General features: G+C 37.0%; 1 protein-coding gene across 1 annotated transcript in view; it reads left to right on the forward strand.

Annotated features, from left to right (window-relative positions):
* Nucleotides 1-22,581, forward strand: part of SLC4A10 (solute carrier family 4 member 10) — a 113,082-nt gene that overhangs the window by 34,992 nt on the left and 55,509 nt on the right. The window contains exons 4-5 of the mRNA XM_041473223.1: nt 9,927-10,065; nt 17,000-17,160. Of these exons, the coding sequence (XP_041329157.1) occupies nt 9,927-10,065; nt 17,000-17,160 (300 nt within the window). The remainder of the gene's footprint in view (nt 1-9,926; nt 10,066-16,999; nt 17,161-22,581) is intronic.

Consider the following 22,581-nt stretch of genomic DNA (forward strand, 5'->3'; position numbering starts at 1 on the left):
GATTGTGCATAATCTGTCCTGTTATCACTTGGACATGATTAGCAGCAGGGTTTTGGAGAATCCACCAGAGCCTCTGCTGGTGATTCGTTCCTTTGAACAAATCCACTGAGGAGCAGCAGCCAGTGGCAGTCAATACATGAGAAGGCTCAGTAGCTTCCAGCACTGAAGGAGCACTGTGGGAGCTGTTCCTAAGTGTTCTCACTAAGACAGACTGCAGCCACCACTGAGGGGGAAAGTGCTTGGTGGCACCAGCTGCCCTCAGGGTGGGCTCTGCAGTGTCTGTCCCTAAAATGTAACATAGAAGAGCCGTGGTCCTTTACAATTAGTTTTGTAATGATATTGATGCTGCTGAAGCTGCAGTGTTTTATGAGATTCAAACCACAATCTAGGTTGTATTTACCTTTTTTCTAACATGACACTGTAAATGTGCCATTGTAACATGAATCTGCTAACTGTGGACTTGAGGAAAAATATCTTTCAGTAAACAAACCTATATGAAACTCCTAAAGTTCTCAAAATTTTAAGTTAGAAAACATCACAGAGAAGAGAAGAAGGTAGTCATTAATAAATTAGCCAAGCTTTGTCTCGAAACATGAGAATATTACATGCTGTTCAAAAATAGAAAGTGCATGTGATGAAATATCCAAGGCTATGGAAAGTGTTTAAAATATAATGGAAGCATGTGTAGAAAACAATTTGCTAGTGTGTTCTTAAGTCATTAGGGAAACGTACCAGTGTAATTTCAGGGTACAGAATAGTGATTATAATAAGACTTTCCTTTAATCAGAAGTTTGTGTTATGTATGTGGAAAGCTTTTGAGCAAGTATATTGTAAGTGGTGATGGTTAGAGCTTGAAATTCTCAAATCTTGCACAATGGTTTATTATCCTGAGAGTAAAACAAAGTCAAGACTTTTTCAAACTTAGCAGATACAAGTTATGTTTTTTAAAACTGAGCAGTGAAGAAAAAATTGGCTGTGGTGGTTCTGTCTGGAATGGATTTCAAAGACCCAATACTGTATTGAAACCAGTTTCTTGGAAAAAAACAAAGTTCATAAATTATTAAAACAGTTTTCAAAAAGAATATGCATATATACATATAAAGTCAGATTAAAAAGAAACAATTGAAAGTTACATTAGCCAAGAAGTGAGATATCTTGAACTATGAAACAGTGTCTTCTGTTGAGTCATCTGGTTTTATTTAAGTGCCAGCATGTGACACATTTTGGCTGAGAACTTAGCTCTGTTCTTGCAACTTCTGGAGACCTAGGCTTGTGTCCTTCTTAATGTCAAAAGTAAAAAAATAAAACAAATTAACTGGCTGAATCTGTTCTTAATAGTCTTTGACATTTGTGCATACAATAAAATGCAATGTACAACATAATTCTGTGTTAGGTAAATCAGCCTATGTTCAAAGGATCTCTGAGGGTGAAATAGCAGTACTATGAAAAAAGATAGTCTTGAAGTAGGTTTGTAGCTTGATGTTCACTGCACTTGTCCTCTGGTGTACCTCAAGAAATGAGTAGAGATCTGCAGTTTTTGAAGTCACAATTTCACTTTTAAAGGTATTATAGTTACCAATTCAAGGGTGTGTGTAAGTGGTGTCACTTGACAGACAAGTTACAGGCCAGAAACATGGAAATCTTTTCTGGATTCAGACTGCTGAAAATATTCTTCAAAGTGCTTGGTTGATAGCAATTCAAAGAATCCAAAGATAGAACCACAAATCTGGAAATATCTAGTCTTTTCACCCTGAATGATTATCTGAATAGTAAATTTTGAGAGTTTGCCCCTTTGTCTATCTGACTTCTGGAAGCTGGGCCAGTGAAACAGATTTTGAGCTTTGACATTGGTCCATCCAGGCAGAAATGTGGCATTCTATAGACAAGAGTGAAAGGGATTTGCATAATCAAGGCAAATCTTAAAATGCTACTGTGATGGTGAGTTTAAGCACATACAGAACAGGCAGACAAAATAATACAGAGTTTAATAGTAGTCTATATACACCTCCTTCTTTCACTGTGGTTTTTCCTTACAGGAGTTACAGACAACTTGCTGTGCTGCCTGGGGCGAAGCATTGCCTTCAGAGAGAATATAAGCATGATTTTTCTATGCTTTATTTGCACAGAGGGAGCAACAGATACTTCCCACACTAAATCTGAACCTACTAAACCTCAGAACAGCTTTTTAGCTGTTCTTCCCCATGACTACAAGTTTCCAACAGTAACCAGAACTGAAGGAAGCTTGAGGGAAGACAAGTACGCTTCCTTTTTTGATGCATAACTCAATATGAGGGACTGCATTACCTGAGAGAGTAGATCCAAACTAGTCCCTTAATTTATAAATCATTCTGATTTAATTGAGCGAGCAGAAATGCTTAGCTCCGTCTTTCTATTGACACCTCCTAATGCCTTTCTGCCAAATAGTAGAATGCTGTATGCTTGGGAACTGTGAGGGAGGAGGGGAAAGAAAAAAACATTTTGATGAGCAGGTGCAAGAAGAAAAGATGGAGAAAATAAGCACTGTGAGACCAACTGATGGAAAACAATCTTTGAAGTAAGTCAGAAAAATACATAAGGATTTTTATGATACAAGAGAATAAATTAGCAGTGTTTTGAAGGAGTGAAGTATGAAAGGAGATATAACAAAAGCAAACCACTGAATAATAGAGATTCTGGAACAAGTAAAGACCTAAAATATTCAGACATGAAGTGCTCCACAGTGCTCAGTTAACCCAGCATGGGATAAAGCATTATTTTCTGTCATAACCGATAACTGTATAATTTATAACTTTATCTGTGCAGCAGCATCACGTGCAGCCCTTGCTCTGCTGTCGCTGCTCCAGGGAGCTGTGCCGTGCACCTTGTGCTGTGGGGCTCTGTGGGCCCATGCAGAGTCACAGGAGCCACCTGGTTCCTGTTCAGTTAAAAACAATTCCTGTAAGTGTGTATTGGCGTGGGTAGAAAACACCTCTAGTCAGTGTAATGACAATAGGGGGAAGCTTCCTGGTAATCCCTTTGAATTCTGGCTGGGAAAGCTGTACCAGCTATTTTCTGGGTAGGCTTCTGCAGAGAATAGATTTTTTTAGAGCATTCTGACATTGGCTCATTAGTTTTTTATTTTTTATCTCCTACTGTCATTTTTCAAAAATAACCCAAATGTTCTCAGTGTACAGATTCAGAGATAACTCCAGATTAGACAAATAATATGCAGAATATGTACTTAGTGGGATGAAAGAGAGTCCTGTCATTTAGGGGCACAGATCAGTTACTCAGGTTTGGGTTTTGTTTTCCCTACACCTGATTCTTGCTCTCTCTCTGTTGCCTCTTAATGAGATGAGGTTGTAAAAGGTGTTTCCATTTTGCAAAAATGATGTGCCTGTAATAGCACAATTTACAGATTTTATGGTTTGCACATTGGGAGGGTTTTTTGGGTAGTAAAAATTGTAAGCTAAGTAGATTTGTAGGTTTTCCCCATCTTATCTCTTAAGTTTCTTCTTTTTGAAGAGAAGGAGAAATTCAGTGAATTTATCTACTCTAGTTAAAAATGCAGTAGTGCTATTTGTTTTACTGGAGAGGTTTACTGTTCTCAGCTGAAATGCTGTTGTTGTAATTAAGGCCGCAATTTCATTTCAGCCTTAAGCTCCCCTTCTCCACAGTTTTCCTTCTGGGGTAAAGTATTGTGACTGCTTGGGAATTAAATTAGGGAATTGATGCAAATGAAAAATCATTTGATAAAAAAAAAAAGCTCTTTCTAGCCTGGGGCATCTCCTTGGTGCTGCTTATGAGAGCAATGGGTGCCAGCCCCTGTGAGCTGCAGGGCCACGAGGCTCCATCAGTGCCTTGAGTCGTGGTGGCACTGAAAGCCTGGTGCAGATTTCCCTTTGGCTGGTAGGGTGGCTCTTGCTTGTGTGCATTTGGATTTTAGTGGCAGTTTTCTGTGGCTTTTTTGGTGTCTGTTTGCCTGTAGCCAATGAAACAGCTTTTTAGTACTCATGAGTTAAAGATATTTAATAGCTGTTTTAAAATTGTGGAATAGGAAGACTTTGGCTCTGTCTTTAAGGACAGGTTTTGTTCAGGGTTAAAGTGAACACAGCTGTGAGAGCTGGGGTTTGATTACAGCCTCATGTGTGTCCTGTATGAGTAGACACTGTTGAAGCTTGTGGAAGGTTTGGTATGTTCTTTTAAGAAACTGGATTTAGTAATACCTAGTTTTAAAGAGGCTTAAATTTGTAATTCATTATACTGGATGTGGCAAGGCAAGGGGAGCAGCCCTGGAGGTGAACCTGACACAGGACTGCACACACAGCTCAGGAAAGGCTCTGAAGGCAATGCAGGCAAAAAATGTGAGTTGCAAAGTGGGGCTTCTTTTGCTTAGTAGAGGCACCTGAAGAAAGTAAATCTAAAAGACTCAGCTGAGTATATTTGGTACCTAAACTCAAGTGCTGAATGGTTATTAGTGGGGTAAATTTAATTATTTGTAGAGTATGGCTGTTAAGAGAGAGAATTCACCTACTCTTAACTATAGGCTTGTATGATGAACGATGAACTCGGAAATTTAAATCTCTGGGCAGCTGTAGCACAGATTGCTGCAAATCTGGATTAAAATAATGTATCATAACTGCAGTTTTAAGAATCCAGCAAAAAAAAAAAAGATAATTAAAGCTTAGGAATTGTCCATATTGTGAGATCCAAAAGATATGATTATTTGCCGTGGCCCTGGGTTGATGGAAATAATTCATGTCAAGAAAATGCTGGGATAGTTCCCTGAAGCAGATTGTACCTGCAGGAATAAAGTGCCAGAGCATAACCAAGGGAATACTTTCTCCCAACCCAACATGTGATTTCTAAGGTCTGTGAAGAGACTTTCAGAAGTGTCCTGTATGGATGTTGGTTGTTTCATGTGGGCTTTAGTAATGCAAATTTAGTTTAAACTTTTACTAAAACTTTTCTAATTAATAAAATTGAATTTAAGATCCTTATCTTTACTGATTGCTGAGCTAAGGGCAGGGTCCAATCTGCAAAGGAAGGAGGTTAGGGGAGAGTCCCCATCCACCACTTCTGTGGTGAGTGCAATCAGGAGGATGATGAATTTTTGTGTCTGAAATGATCCTTTCTGTTCTCTGCTCCTGTGAATTTTCCATACCATCTCCCCTTGTCTTGTGAGGGATTGTTACTAATGTCAACTGTGTTACACTTGTGAACTCCCAGTCTGCTGTTTGTGCTGTGCAGTGAGTAATAAAAAAATAGTTTGCATATTTAATATTATTTTAATGTGGATGTACAAGAGCACAAAGCACGGATTAAATCTTGTATATGTTGCTTACTATCTTATGTGAATTTCTGTAATGAAAGTTTTAATTTAATAGTTACCATGTTTTCTAATGGTGAAAAAGTAATCTCTTATTCATCTGCTGACCCCAGTAAGAAGTATTTGCCTACTAATTCTACCCTTAAATGCAGGCTTGACAGGCTGAGAAATACAGCTACTAGAAATTCATTTTTGCACTCTTTCTAGAGTTTATCAAGAACAGAGGACAGAATTTAGATACATATTATATGTACTGAAAGCTATATTTCTGCTTGTGATATCACCTGATGGATGGTGTGCAGTTCTGCCTGGTGGCAGGGAGGTTTGTCCCAGTGAAACCCTGGCACTCACTGAGGAGGTGTGGGTTACTCTGACTGGTGTAGTGGAACAGAATATTTGCTGGGCTGAATTTACGTCAAGGGACTGAGAATGATCCTCCTTTGTTACCCCAGAGCAAGTCTTGATTTTACCTTGTTCCCTTAGGCAAGAGGGAGCAGCCCTGACCCAGAGTTGTGGTTGCACTTAGGGATGTTCTGAATGGGGGAAATGCCAGTTATGATTCCTTTTCACTTGTGTTTTGCAAGGTGGGATGGTGTTGTGGGATGCTCTTTACCACTACCTGTGCTCAACACTGTTCCAGGGGGCAGCTCTTTGTTTCCCTCTGGGAATTAGGTTATTAGAAACTCTGACCTTCAAATCTGCTCTTTTGGTATGTCTGTGCCCACGTCTTGCATTTGTTTTAGGGTTATTGATGCCTGTACAAGGTGTCATAACATAGATAAATATATCAGGTTTCTGCAGGGTCACTCCTTTTCTGCAGCACTGCGTCCCACTTTGAATTTGTGTGTACAACAATAGCTTAACGGCCAAGTCTTAATTTTTACCCTTTTATTAGACCAGTGGAATTAGCCAGATTTTTACATGTGGAATACTCAGAATTTGCATGCAATGAATTTGAGGTATCAGAGGTAGTTTGGATGCAAGTGCTGCATTTATGAAATGAGCACAAGCCTAGAGAAACCCAGGGATAAAAGAGAGGGGCTGGTGGAGCCACAGCAATCACAAAGCTGCTTCAGGTTTCCTGACTGAGACTGCTCATTAGCCAAGTAGGAGTGCTTGTTGATGGTACCCCAGGTCCTGTTGTGCGCTAGGCTTTCTGCACAGTTTTAGCTGGTCATGGAGGATTTCCTGAATTAGTAATGAACAAGTTACTTGGGAGAATCATCAGCTGCTTATTGCAAAATTTTAAATCATGTTGCTTCTGATAACTTTGATATAAAACAACTACAGTGATAGAAATACTACTGAACTGATTAGTCTCAGTCATTAATTTTTTAAAAGAGTAATCTATATTGTTCTCGTTACTTTTTAGAAATAGAAATAATAGTATGAAGGAATTTTTTTTTTTATGCTGGCTGTGCTACTTGAAGTAAGGATAGACAAAAATAATATTCAAGCCAATTTCTGTTTGCCTAGATGGCAGAAAACATTGTGTCCCAGTTTACAAATATTATGCTTCTGCACTGAGGATTAAGTTATCACAGTTTGACAGTTAGAAATTGAAGTATTCTTCCATACTGATTTTGAATCACATATTACTAACTTTCTATATAACACATTAATGACATATTTGGTATTTATTACTCCTATGAATATGAACCAAATCTATCTGGCATTGCTCATGAATAGTCCTGTTAATTCAATTTTATAAGTGGAACCCATAGATCTGTTGTTTTTATTAGAATTTTCCTATTGTTTACGTTTTTTAGGGTTTTGTCCTTGAAATAAAATTATTGTATCATAAACAAATGAGAACTTTTTTTCAGTTTCAGCTTGTTGTCTGAAAATAAAGCTGTGACTTGCAGGTTTCAAATATCAGTAGAAATCACATCAGTAAAGAAAGACAGAATCTAGCAGCTTTTTTTTACTGCTTTGTTAACAAGGAAGAAGATAATTTTGTGCATATTTTGTCATTTCTGTAAATGTGGTGCTTAGGGGTGTGGTTTGGTGGTTGACTTGGCAGTGCGTGGTCCCGATGATGTTAGATGTCTTTTCATCCTGAAAGATTCTGATTCTCTGTTGTCAGTCAGTTAGCTTGTTACACAGAAGACCCAGTAAGAGCAAATTACTGCAGTGAGGTGATTCCTTGTTACTGCTCACCTGACTTTAGGAGGTTTCTGATCCTCTGCTTTTCCTCCCACACTGAAAGCATGTACTTGCATGAGGATCATAACTGTCACAGAGCTGCAGCTCTGCTGTGCCACACTGCTCATTTATTACTTAACAGTAGCAGTTGCTGTAAATCAGTTCTAGTGCTGATTTTATCAAGAGTACAGGATGTTCCTGGCAATGCTTATTCTCAGATTCTAGCTGCAGTCCAGCCCTCTACCAAAGTAACTTGTTTTCCATGTTTTGTTAGTAGTCATATGCACTAATCCTTTCTAAGTTCATATCTCACTGAATTTTGTCCTTCTGGAAATTAGTTTTAAAAAGTTGCACACGTCTTAACTAGAATGTACTTTCTGGTCTCAGATTTAAAGAAAAAATAGAACTTTTTTAAAGAGAAAAGAGACTGAACATTAAGAGAGATGAGAAAGCAAAGAAAGGTTGAAGTGGAGGAGTTTCTTGCTGTTCTTCAGTGATTCACCAAAAGTAATTTCTTTAGCTGTACCCCTTGCAGTTCCATCCTCTGGTTCTTTGTAGTACCCGAAACATCTCTTCTTTCTCTCCTGTATTTCTCCTTGGGTTTAATTTCCTTGCTTTGTGAAGGAATAAATAGGCTTTACTGCACTAGATCTTTACACTCTGTTAAAGCAAATAGACCTCAGGTGAAAATTGTCATGTCTTGTGTTTAATTGCTGTAGCAAGCTTAGTACTGCTATCAAAAAGATACTTCTATTGTTGAATTTAATTTTCTGTGTCAGTGGCCCATTTAATTTATTTGGATCAGAGCTGTGTTTTCTCTTTAATTCGCATTCAGTGGGTACTATCATCTCATTTTCTCCCAAGTCCAAAGAGCTTTAGGACCCTGTCCAGTGGTGCTCTTTGCTGTTAGATGGAACACTGTAGCTTGTCTTACAAATATGTTATAGAGCTGAACTTCATTTAGACAATGTTCAAGGAATCACTGAGCTGTTCTGCTGGATAATCAGTTTTTCAGCTGACTGGCAGCCTGGCCTCTCTCAGCTCTCACAAAAGACTTATGGTCCCTTTCAGAAATCTAAAATACATTAGCAGAAAAAGCAGTTATGCATTGCTAGAGAGGCTGCGCTTCATCAGTTTGTTCATTTGAGATTTGCATTTAAGTAAGCAAATAGGATGTAGGATTTTTTTTAATAGAGCACTTGAGCTGTGAACATTCAATATATATGTACTTTAAGATGCTCTGTGAATTTTTTGAGTGAAAAAAACAATAGTATGTCTTCAAAAATATATTTAGCCATCTGCACTGAAAGGTTATGAAGAAAATTAATCAGTAACAGTATTGAAAAGGGAAGACAGGAAGAATAAAATGAGGAAGCTGGGACAAATTAAGAAGTTGTGTGTCCAAGCAGCCTAACCAAGTAGAAAGAGTTAACAAAGGGGCAAGTATCCCGGTAGGTTCCAGCTGGGCTGTGCCCGGTGGACTGCCGAGGCCAGGATAGTCTCAGCGGAGGCTCAGACTTGGTCAGATCTCCCAAGTCATTCCCAGCTGCAGGCAGCCAAGCAAGCTCAAGTGATTTCAGCTCTTTAGTGATTATCAGCTCTGTGTGATTATCAGCTTGTTTGGCTTGCTTGTGGCCGTGGCAGCAGACGCAGGGAGAGAGAGGAGAAGCGCGGTGTAAGGTTCCGCAGGATTCTTTATTAGGGTGTCCCACGAAGGTTCTCAGTGACAGCTCTTCTACCAAATCAGGCAGAATTAGGGGTTTTTATACCCTACAGGGGTTTTGGAAACTGTCCAATAGAAAGGGTCAGGGGAAAGTGACCTACAGGCTTACAGAGAGATAAGCAGGGTCCGAAAGGCGGAAGAGAGGGGCTTCTAAGGCCCAGTCATCGTGACTTGGCATTTCCCAGCTCAGGCTTCTGACCGCCAAGGAGGCCTTGCAGGCCCTGGGCCTGCTACAGGCAAGGGTCAAGTCTGCAATTGTATATTTACATTAGGCAGGTTCCATTTGGTTTATTTCTCCTACAGCAAAGATTTCACATTTAGTATTCTTATCTTTGTGACCTGAGCTAGATCTGCAGATGTAGACTTATGAAGTGGCAAAGTAGATTTTTCTGACACTGCAGTAAAAGACTTTTATCAGTTTTATTCAGCTTTATCTGTGCTGCCTTTCTGTGTGTCTTTCCCCCCCACCCCCCGGGAGTTGCCATTCCAGCTTTCAATACACCCTGTTTCTATATATCAGGTTAAATCTTTGGAGGAGTTTTTTGAAAAGTGGACTTGACAACTATAGTAAATGAAGAGATCTCAATCTGAATGTGTTTGTGTGTAAATGAATGCTCTTACAGCAGAATTGTAAATTTTTTTGTGTTGCAGTAAGTGATATGCATGAAAACATCTGGATAATCTCATCAAATTTGTTTTCTCAGGGCAAAAAGCTGGTGGTTTGGACTTGATATTTTTATTTTTCTCCAGATACCCCATCACAAAGGGTGCAGTTTATTCTTGGAACGGAAGATGATGATGAGGAACACATTCCTCATGATCTCTTCACTGAGCTTGATGAGATCTGTTGGCGTGAAGGAGAGGATGCAGAGTGGAGGGAGACAGCAAGGTGAGCATTTTTATAACTTAAAAATTATCCGTAGGTATTCGTTGCTGGTGTATTGAGGAATGATTTCAAAGCTGTAGCAAGCTCAGGGACAGATTTTGGATATAAAACTTAAATAAACCCATAATTTTAATCCTTAGTCAGTTAGTATTACAACAGCATTCGTCGTTTCCCAGAGCCAAATATTTCATTTGGATTTATGAGTATAGGTCAGAGGGAACACTGATGGAAAAAAAAATAATGTAAATATACCATATATATGAATTAAAATAATTGGGTCAGTTCATATTTTATATTCTAGTTTAAAGATTCTTTCAAACTTCATATTTTGTTTGAATCCTCAAGAAACTGATAAGGGAACCATTATAAAAAGATGAAAGCAAGGAATGAGATTACTTTTGGAGTAATAGAACTTTTACATATTCTAAATCTCCATGAACAGTTTGAAAATGAGTATTCAGTGTTGGATTATTTTATTTCTGCAAAATTAGTGGGAAAGACTTTTCGATTGCATTTCTGCTCTGAAAAAAAATAATACTGGTACAGAACTTTTCTTTTAATTGTATATTTTTTTTCCTTGAGCATTTAAATGGGAGATAGTTTGCTTAGTTTCATTAAGAATTTACATTTTACAGCAATCTTTATTTTTCATCTTGAAACCTTAGTTCTTCCTCTCCCTCTCAGTTGTTGACAGTGCTCCTCAATGGTGCCTAAAAGTCTGAGTAATATTTATGTATTTGGTAGAATATAAATTGCAAAATTTCTGGAAGGATTTTGTGGGTAAATATGCATGTGGGCTGTCTGACATGAACATGGCTGGTAGCTTTCTTCCTAATTTTACTGCTAATTTCTGCTTTCCCAGAGGGCCAAAAAATTTTCTATGACCTTCCCTTCCAATACCTGTTCATAGGCAGCGTAGACAGATGCTAAATATAGATTTTTATATGTAGAAAATTCTCATATGGGGATTGTGCTGCACAAGGAAGGTAGTAGTGTTCTTAAATAATCTTATTAATATTCAGAGAGAGAAAATCTAATCAAGGTAATCATCTGCAATGTTCTCATACTGATTGGGAATACATAGAACTTCTCTTGGAGGGGTATCAACTTCTGTTGAAATGAAAAAGTAAAAATCACTGTGTTTTATGTTATTTTTAAGCAGGGAAATAGCAACTTCTTTAGACCAACTTAAAAAAATCCCTTTGCAAATTATTAAAGAATTGTGTTTCTGAAAATTATAGCAATTTCTGTCAGCAAGTGGTTCAGATGAAGGTAGAATTCAAAAAGAGTAGGTGAAATAAATTTCTGTTTTGGTTGATCTGTTTAATGCACACCCTTCTCAACTGTTGTTTGTGAAATGAAGAATTAAAAAAGTTTAATAGAAACAAGATTGTTGAAAAAAAGCAAGACAAAAACAGCGAAGAAAATGACGTTTTTGGATCTCAGAAAATACAAGAGTGACATAATAGGTAACTGTAAAATTTTCATTAGCTTTAGCAGTAAAATGGAAAGAAAGGAAGGCTGGGGCTGCTGTGTGGAAAGAACTGGTCAAGATAAATGGTCTTTTTCAGTTTGGATCCCCAGATTTCAGACTGCATTTGACATGGGCTGGCTGATTAGAAAAGGAGATGGCAAGGAAATGATCAAATTCAAAATGAAGATAAGACTTAAAGTGCTTCTCTGTGCAAATAAGAGGGTGCAATAATTTCCATCCCAGAAAGGAGAAAAAACATGTTTTTAATGGGTAGGGCAATTCCTGTCTCTCTGTGAGTCTGTCGGGTGTGCTGTACTAATCCAAACACAGCAGTACCATTAAAGAAAGGATAAAAATGGTTGGGGCAAACAGAGCCCTTATAGTCCAATTTCAGAGCCATACAATGCTTGAAGGAAAGAAAAATTATAGACTTGGAGATAAGTGGAAAATTGGATAAAATGCAATACAGTGGTATGTCATGTCAAGGTAAGTTAATAATGCTCTTTTATCAGACAATTGATGTTTGTTTTTATGGCAAAGAAAAAACAGTGGATCTAAATTTTTCTAAGCAAAGCATTTGATATGGTACAGCAGTGAGAATGTATTACTTAAACTGCATTCTAGTTTAAAAATTCTATTATGTCAGGAACTATTTGAAGAGGTGCAACAGGCCATGCTGACAGATTATACTATAAGTGTGGAAGGAAGTGACAGCTATCTTCTGAAGAATGAGGCTTAGTAAATAGATTTATTATTGAATTAAAAAATGGGATTATAATAAGGAAACTTGCTGATAATAAGAAATTAGGAGGTATTACTCCTCTAGAAATAGATAAAGGTATCATACACCAAGAACCAAGTGGCTTTGAGTAGGGTAATAGAAATGGGATGGTGTTTAATGTGCAAGATCATGTGCTTAGAAACTAATACAGTGGGTCCTTTTAAATACCTGTGGTTGATGCAGGACTTCAAAATTCTGATTTGACTAAAATTATGGTGTGGAGAAGATACAATCTGAATTCATTTATTATATGTTTTTCATCTGTGTGCAAAATGTCATTTGGAAATATTTTCAAATCTTACTGTTTGGCTTTGGATGTAGTTTCAGGTAGAGATTAATTACATTTAATGAGAGTGATAGCACTAAGTGGTTATGTATTCATTTCACCAAGCTCTGCACTTGGTGCACCTGGACTGAAGTGTTGGGGTAAGTGTTGAGTACAGATGAAGTACATCTGTATCTTGGAATTTTCAGTTTGATTGAAAGGGCACTGGACTTTTCTGTTCCAGGATCTGGTTTAGACTGTCCTATCCATGGAATTAGTTAGTGAGCAGAATGGAATGAATAACTTGGTTATGTTGATATAGGGATAAATGTTTTTTTTTTTCCTCCATCAATTGATTTCAAGCCAGAATAAACACATACTTTTTAAAATCAATAGTCATTCTTACAATAGTTTTTGTATGTGGCCCAGCTGTACAGTTGTGCATTCTCTATGGAGATGATGCATAGTTTCTATTCTGGAAAAAAAAATTTCTGGTAAGTTTGTGGAGAAATGTGTTGAAGTGTAAGAGTTGGATTTATTTTATACACCCAAATAGTGTACCTGCAAGGTGCAGGTGTTGGGAAAGCAATTCATGTGTCATGGCTGGAAAGTGGCACCTGATTTGTAGCAAGTTTTACCCAGACTTTTGGGACTCATTTATCTGCTAGCATTAACCAAAAATATCTGGAGAATATCACTGTCTTTATGGAGCAGAAGAAATTATGTAGTAAGGAGGAAAATAGAAAGAACCTTGGAACCAGGAGGAAAGTGCTTAAGCTTATATTTCAATGCACAGTTAGGAAAATAAACTCGTGTCCATAGTTTAGAAAGTAAATTGTTAATAGTGACTAGAAAATGAATGGATTAGGGAGAGTTATAGTATAATGCATTTTCCCTGGATCAAAACTTTCTTCCAAAGAAAGTGGGTCACAAGAAAAATGTTTCTCAGTCCTGCTTTTTTACTGACATGCTTGTGTTCTTTGGTTGGTTTTCAAATCGGGGTGGGCAGGCACAAGCTCATGTGGAAGTTGATACAGATTGAAATATTACATGAAAACCATTAACTGTTGAGCAGGTTGTGACTACATACTCCATCTCTCTGCTGCAGACATACCACACTACAAAATAGATAAAATACAGTCACCCACTTCATATTGTGCAGAAAATGCAGTAGCTGTGTCCAAAATGAAGCATATGCACTCTTTTATTGGTGCCTGAGAAAGTGATGAAGATGGCTTTAGAAGGTAGGACATATACATAAGGTGTGTGTATGCACACACCCTAACCTGAGTAATATTTTTCCTATAGTGACATGCCTAGCTGAAACTCTTGTTGGCATAGTTTTTCTAGCAAGCATTCTGTCAGAGGAACTAAACTGTGTTATCAATAGACCTATGCCAGTCTTTACCAGTAAAAGAAAGCTGTAAGGATGAAAGTGCTCTTCCATGCAATCAGACACAGCAGAGATATCTCCAGATATGTTCCAGTCGCAGGGGATGTGTGTGACATGAGCTCAATAGGGGCTGATGGTGTTCCCCTAGAAACTAAGAAAGGCTTAGGTATGATCTGTCAATCATACCAATTTAAGGGGTTAAACTGCAAAAGTAGATATATTTAAATTTGTCTGTGAGAAACTAAAAGGAGTACGAAATTGGCAAACTGGGATTTATGCCTGAATTTGGATTTCAAAGCCATTTCTGTCATGGAGCCTTGCTCATGAATTCAGAGGATTGATCAAATGGTATTATGATTTTTAAAACCACTGAATACTTAGACTTGAAAGACTGCATAAGATTAGAGTTGTTTTATGTTTACTGCTACTGTTTCTTATTTGATATGTTAAATAAGGATTATCTGACATAACAGGAATAATTCTGAAAAGATAGGTGATAAACAGTATCATGATGTTCCCTCGATGAAATTAGTAAACTTATGATATGCTTATTAAAATCAAAATAGAAATTATTCCAAACATAGAATGCTCCCAGCTGGACTTGATTTAATTCAATGTTCTGGCTTGTTGGCTCATTGAGTAACAATGTATGATAATGTGTTTAAACACCTAAGTTTCAGCAACAGTAGGAAATGGGGTGCAACTCATACAATTATACTATTGCAGTTCATGGGAACTCAGATAGATGATCACAATGGTAAGTCTAATTATTTGAGTAGTAGCAATAGTTTCCTATGGATTTTTACCAATGTGTAAGCTTTAATGTCTGACACTATAAACACTAATTACAGCTGTTTTCATGATTTAGACTTCTCTGTGTCCCTAGTTTGTTATTACAAGCTCTGATAATAAGCCTGCCTGTGTCCAGTCATCTGTCTTAGACTTTTAAGAACATGCTTGTCTTTTATTGCTCTTTTAAAATCTGTTTACAACTGATCAGTAGATTTAAATTGGGAAATATCAAGGACAGACTGCAGCAGCATAATGAGATAAGCAGTGTTGAAGACTGACTTACATGAACAAAAGGTAATGACAGTATGAGGTTTCTGATGATATTTTGTCAAACTGTGTGCTTGGATCATTGTTCTTAGAATATATGGAGCACAATTTTAATTTTTTTTTCTGAATCAGCATAAAAGATAAAACAAGCTAAGCATAGAAACAATAAGATATATAATAACACTAATAATAACACGTATTAACAGAAATAATTAAGAATACTCAAACATAAGGATCTTATAAATTAGAAACATACACGAAAATGGAGGTATGAGAAGATAAAAATGCAGGTATTTTGCAGAGTCTTGGGAGACAGTTTAAACAGGACAATAAATGCACCATATTTGTGATGCTGTGGATGCAAATAGGTACTGCACATTTTTCAGCTTGGAAACAAGAGTGCCAAGAGTAAGATAGGAACAGCCTCTTCTTAGGGAGTTCACATGTAACTGCAAAATGAAAAACAATTTAAGAACTGTTTTTTCTTCTCACATGCTTCTTCCCTGAGTTGTTGTAGGCCTCCCTTTAAAAGTATAGCTGCATTTCATGGGGAGAAGTGAAGTTTAACAAGCATGTTAAATCATGTTTGATGTCCCTTTGGACATGGTTTTGAAAATTTATTTGGAAAATCTCATTTGCATATGCAAATTCAATTTCATGATTCAGCTTTGTGGAAGCAAATTTTTGTGCTGTGTCCTCCTTGCTGCTTCTCTGGAGGAATGCGAAGGTGGAGGGGATGGGCTGGGAAGAGAAAACAGAATGCAGCAAAGGGAGTGGGAACAGGTCTGATGAAGAGGAAAGTTCTCATGGGCAAAGACAAAGTACAGAAACGGGCCAGTTTGCTCACAGAGGAAATGGAGGGAAAATGTTTAGGTACAAAGAGGAGGAGAGGGCTAGACATAGGAGACTGGAGATTTTGAAGGACCCAAGGAGTTGAGGCAAATTGTCTCTATAAATAATGAGAGAATGATTAGAAGGCAGCTGGGACAGTTCCAAGAAATGGAATGCATCAGGAAAGGAGCAGATATACTGATGTGAGTGGGTCAGTGAAGTGGTGGCTGCTTGCAGGATGGCAGCAAAAGGGGAAGAACTTAGTACACAAGGACTGAAAGGAGAAAAGTGTCTAAAATGTGGGAACACTTGAGTATTTTACAAGTAGGAGCAGAGCTAGACAGGTCGTCCAGGAAAAGAAGAGGACAGCTGTGATAGCTGCTTTGCTGGGCTGTGAGGCTTGGTAAAACTGGAAATTTTTCAGCCTTAAAGGTCTTAAGGCTTTAAATTTCCCTGCTGTCTGGAAATGTGTGAAGATGCTGTCCAGGTGTGAGGCTCTGCTTGACTTCTCTGCTGCCATGTCCATATAAAAGAGCTGAGAGCTGTAGAGTCAAGCAATTCAGGCATGTGCTGTGCTTGCAGCTGTTCAAACCTTGCTAGGCTGGTGGGCTGCAGGGCTCCACACAGCAACATCACTGTGTGACTTCTCAGATGTTTGTTTGTTTGTTTAATATTCTTTTAACATTTTAACTGCAATATTTATCAGTAGAGAATTCAGTCTCAAGCAGGTTCACCTGGCTGGATGGTAAGAAAATACTTGATCCTTTCATGCCAGTTTCACATATCCTTTTACATGACTGAAGTTTCTCTAGACTCCTTTTTATACCACTTGTTATTCTATCACAGAAATATTGTATGCAAAGAATTAGTCAAAGTGCTTGTAGAGTACAAAGATAATTGCTTAATATACTTCTCTCTTAATCTCTGTGGTCAGAACTTAACTTCAAAAATGATATAATACAGCATTATTAAAGAAGTAGGCAATGGAAGTTTCTCATATTTCCTAAAAAGGAAGAATAAAGTGAGGTCTAAAGACATGCTTAACATCTTTGTCTGTACTTTCAGCATTCCTAGAAGTAATTAAGTTTTCATTTCTAATGCACAATGGAGTTATAAAATTGATTGTTTGTATAGGTGGTTGAAGTTTGAAGAAGATGTAGAGGATGGTGGAGAGAGGTGGAGCAAACCCTATGTTGCCACACTGTCACTTCATAGCTTGTTTGAGCTGAGGAGCTGCATCCTGAATGGCACAGTTCTTTTGGACATGAGAGCTAACTCCATAGAAGAAATTGCAGGTATGTATCAATGTTTCATGTATTGGTTATGTAAATTATTTAATAAAAACTAAATGCTTACCAAGAAAGTTATTGCATAATAATCAGTTCAGTTTAGAAATTCCTAGGAAATATTTTTCTCAGTGTACTAGAAAAGAAACGTCTGGCACAGTTAGTAAATATTCTATTTATATTTTCTATGTGGAACCTGCTGCTTCAAGAATCAATTTTTTTTGAATAAAGAAGAAAATTAAAATGGAAGAAAGAGGGCAGTTTGGATAGATTTAATTAGAGCTGGCATGTTCTATGCTCCTGCCATGCTGCCTCATGTGAATGACGCGTGTGCTAACTTCCACAAACTTAATCTACTGCTATGCTAATTGCAGGCAATCTAGTTTAAACCCCCCCCCCCCCCCAAAATATATGGAAGTATTTATTGCAATTAAATTATATGAAAACAGGTAAGTCTCTGAGTTGAGAATGAAATCAGGAGTAATGATACAGTGTAAGTTTTTAAAATAAATTTTTGGTACATTAACTTAAGATAAAGTTGAATGCATTTTTTTCCAATAGAAGTTTATTTGGCAGTTGCAATTCTAGAGCTTGTGTGAGCTTCTGAGCAAGACAAAACATAATGGATGGGTCTTCTCTCCCAAAAGTATGAGATTGAGACTAAATGCCATTTCCTGCTTTCCTGGGGTTTCTCTTAAAGACTGTAACTGGTTTTGGAAAGATACAAAAGACAAAGTAATAAAATTTTCTAACACTCAAGATTATCAAGAAACTGCTTTGTGAATTATATATAAATCTATGTAAGCCCCATATAAAATTAATTTTGCTTATTTAAATTGTAGGGGAGATATTGTTTGGTGGGCTATATTTAACAGTGGAATTAAAATTGGCTCAGATTGTGGTAGCTGCTTTTTTTATTTACTTTTCCCAAATTGTTTATGTCAAACTGATGCAAGATATTATTAATATAAATCTACAGAAACTTGTGTGGGTTTCTACTCTGTGCTGAGATCTGATTCTTCCATGACTCATAGTCTGAATTAGACCTTCAAAATTTATCTTGATAAAGATAAAAGATAAACATGAAGAATAAAGCAGCTCATTTGAAAGAACAAAGGTGTCTATCAGTATGCTGCTTTATTACTTATTTATAAATAATTAAGGACTACTTTGGTCAGCTGCTTAATGTTCTTGTATCATTTTTTTGCTTAAAAAGTCCACTGGGTTTTTCAATCTTGAGCTTTACTTTTTTAATCCAGAAATCACTCGATTTAGTCTGTAGTCAGCTGTGAGAGCCCTTCCAGAATTGTTTCTTTTAGTAGGTAAAAAAAGTAAGGATGAATGCAAAAAACCCCCAACTTCAGGGAGCATCCTTTTTTTTCCCTGTTTCTGAAAGATACTGTATATTTTCCAATATAATGAGAACCCAATTAATTACTGTTTATAATCTCAATCCTTAGTTGTACTGATTTTGTTTCTAATAAGGTGGCCAAGGATTTGAGCATTTGTAATAGTAATGTTGAAACTCACCACAGGAGTAAGTTCTTCAGCAGAGGATTTGGGGAGTTACCCTCATGCTATGATAAGTCAGCTAGTTGTGGCTTATCTTGGTTTGTTGATTAGGAAAACCTATTCTGAGAAGAGGCTTTAGGATGACTTTGATTAAATGGAATGTACCATTTTAATTTAAAAGGTATCTGTTGTTGTGGCAGATTTGGATGCAGTTTATTTGTTTTATTATTTGCTTGAAGTGCTAGGCATCCCTCTCTGATAATGTGACCTGACACATGATAAGGTTTGCATGAGCTGTGCTTGGTTTTCGAGAGAAGATTATATTTTTCCTCCTCTGCAGATTCAATAAGCAATGAACTATTCTTTTTTTAAAAAGCTTTGCAGCAGGTGCTTCAGGCAAGTGAATCATTCTGTAAATTACTCACATTCTGTCAGGTTTCTTTGAAGAGATTTTTTTTTTTCTATTTTCTCCAGAAATAAAGTTGCTCCGGTTACTTTTCTCTGTTGATATTATTTGTGCAATTATTTTCTCTGTTAATATTATTTGTAGCAATTCTGTTTAACTTTTCTTCAATCAAGTCCCTTTGTAATTTGTTACTTTACTGCTATACTTTACTTTACTGTGTAAGTCCTGGTCTCCAGTGATCAGACAATGTTGCCTGGAGTGTGGCACACAGTAGGCAGCACTGCAAGAAGGAAAGACGATGGTAGTGGTAATAAGCACACCACTAAGGTGTGTGTGCTGGGGATCTTAGAAATGTGATAATTCCAAATGATATGACAAATAATTCTTTTTACTTAAAAATGACTGCTGGACTTGAAGATTAGGCAGGACTGATACCTCTCAATGTGCTGGTTTTGCATCATGGAAGTGATGCCACACTCAGGAAACCTTTATTGTTTGTTCCAGCCAGTTGCATATACTATGCTGGTAGTTAGAATCGTACTTATCTTGTGCTATAGAAGGCAAATGCTGTTTTCACCAGGAACTGTTGTCTATTCCAGTTGTATCTGACAGTCCTGACACTTTAGAATTTAAGGAAATGGTTGCTCTCACCTCTCTGCTTCAAATTTTTTTTCGACATTCAGCTCTTGTTATTTGGCTTGCTATCCATCCTCACGCCAGGCTTGTCCAACAGTCCTGGTGATCACTTTTGCTTTTCTTTCCCTGTTACTGTGTACACCACCTCTAGGAGAGTTTGTGAAAACAGGTTATGCCCTACGGTTTAAAGGGGCACTCCTGAATTAAATTTGATTATTGTGCTTCTGATTCATAGTTTAACATTTTGATTTTTTAATGCAATCTTTTGATAATTTTACTACATTGCTATAATGCATCATCTTTTGAGAACAAATACATTATTTGTGCACATGTACTTTCCTCTTACTCGCCTCTGTTAGCGAGAAATGTGTGCTGTGTATTTATTGGTGATGTCTTGCTATCTGGGCTATATTCCAGTATCAAATTACATTGCTATTAATGCATTACCAGTCTTCATATCCTTGAAAGAGGTGTACTTAAACTTTATTTCTAAATTGAAACTAAGAATTCCTATTTGTTTTACTCAAGGCTTTTAATCTATAAACACTCACTAATGCATTAAACTCTTAGCGCTTAGCCCTTGAGAATTTCTGTTATTAAAGTATGTATTTTAAAACTTTAATGGGCTTGTGGTAAAATGTACAGATGAAAACCATCTTTTGTAATGTTTGCATGGTTTGCAGGACCATGGATTTTGTATTTTATCCCTAGAAATACTGACAGTTCTGCATAAAAATATTTTGGTACTGTTTATGTGGTGAGAATTTTAAAATCATCCTCTATTCCAGCATGTCCATTCTCTATTAGGTCTTTTTCATTCCAACTGTCATATACAAAAATTACTTCATCTACAAGATTGTGTATTTCTTTGGAGAGGTACGCAATTTTCCTTGCTGCAAAAGAGCTTATTTATACCTATGGTGCTGAATTCACAGACAGCATCTTATTATAATAGAGACTTCTGAGATGAATTTCCAACACTGTCATCATACATCAGAACAGCATGTTCCTGAATTTCTCAAATTGTTCTTAATTTTTGTAAGATGGATTTTGCGTCTCTGGCAAGGAGCTCAGTTCCTCTGCTGAACTTTATCCTGTTTAAAAATGCAATTTTTATTACACATATTTTGGGGGAGTTATTTCTAATACGTGACGTTATTTTTTCATATGTCTTTGCAGTGACTCCTGTATCAGTAAGTTAGCACTCCATGCATAAGGAATTCCTTTGAACATTATGTAGTAATATTTCATCGATCACTTCTGTATAGAACATATGCTAAAAGGAAGTCTGAAAAATCTATGTAATCAAAACAGTTTATTTTGGAACTTGTCTCTTGAGGATGTATTTGCCAGAATCTGGCGGTACCATTAGAGAGCAGCTTCACTGTGTTGTTCAAGTTGGCAGATGAAAATGTTCTCTTTTGATATTTTCATTTAGTTCCTTTGAAACCATGTAGATTCTCAGATTACCATCTGGTTTTTTGATTATAACCACTGAATGAACCCAAAAGGTTCCTCTATTTAACATATGATGCCATTTTCTGTTGTTTGGTTCAAAAACTATTCAGTCCAGCCTTTAATGGCAATACTTTCTTTCCAGCATGAGCCATAGAACTTGCATATATCTTGTAGTTGTGCAGTGTTCTGCGAACAAATGTCAAATCTTGTCAAATACAAACTGTGGCCTCACAGTGGAGCTTTGGCTACTTGCACATATTTGAAATATTCCCATTTATTTTAAATGGTTTAATTGTAATAATGGTTTCTTTTTAAAATTAAGTTTGAATCTACCCTTCCTTTCCAATCCCAAGATCTGACTATTTTTTCCCAAGATCTGACTATTTTTTCCCAAGCAGTCCTTTGTATGTTCCTCACGACTGAATTTTCAATCTGTGTAACAGCTTAATCTTGTGATTGAGGTCACCAGACTCTGTGCTCAGCAACTCAGGGCATTACATCCCAAGTGTGCAATTTTATTGATTTCGTTAATATCATGTTAAGCTTTCAATCTGAACAAGTCTTCTTTTACCTTTGTTTGCTTTAAGCTATATTATTCCATAATAACCACATATTTTAACTGGTTCAAGTTGAGATTTTATTTCATTGGAACCTTTTGTTTCATCTGCAGCACTCACACTGTGTTATGTTTCTGACAGTGCTTTTATGGTACATTTAACTTTTATTACAAACACTGTAATAAAGCGTGGGATTGCCTGTGAGTAATCTGCTTCTCTGTTTGACCCTACACCTGTCTTTTGTTCAGCTTTCACCTTCTCACTACCCAGGTTCCTGCATTTGTTTGCTTTATTTTCAGCTTAGCATGTGGCAATAACCTCTGCAGAGAAACTGTCAGGTTTTGTTCCTTTGTCTGCGGGTAAATTGTAGATCTCCTTCCAACTTCTAAGTAGCGCTGTCTTTTTGTGTCGTTGTTTTGTGTTTTCCCGTGTTAGCCACAACTGTAGGAATCTTTTTTAGATGCACAAGTCAATCTTTGCTTGCAAAATTTATTTTTATGAGGCATTCACTGTGCCTGCAGTTTTGAACTGCAAGCCGGGAATTTTGGCCTTGTCTCTGCAATTTACAGTCTTGTGAAATACTGGCTCTTGTTTTTCAGTAAAATTACATACTGTTATTTTAAAAAGCAGACATTTTTCATTCTTTTCAAGTATTATATACTTGAATATTTGAACAAAATAATTTCAGATAAAGCTGGAAATAGAATCTGTGTCTCGAAGCACTGGAGTGCTCTGCCCTCTTGGATGAGCTGCTAAATCTGCCAGCTTAGATACAATGGTGATTATAAACAAGCTAAACGATGTAAATGGGTCTTGGTTCACAAGTGCAGCCCATGAATCCTGATTGTTGGGTTTGTATTG

This window comes from Pyrgilauda ruficollis, unplaced genomic scaffold (assembly GCF_017590135.1).
Source record: "Pyrgilauda ruficollis isolate IOZ18807 unplaced genomic scaffold, ASM1759013v1 scaffold3, whole genome shotgun sequence".
Classification (NCBI taxonomy): domain Eukaryota; kingdom Metazoa; phylum Chordata; class Aves; order Passeriformes; family Passeridae; genus Pyrgilauda; species Pyrgilauda ruficollis.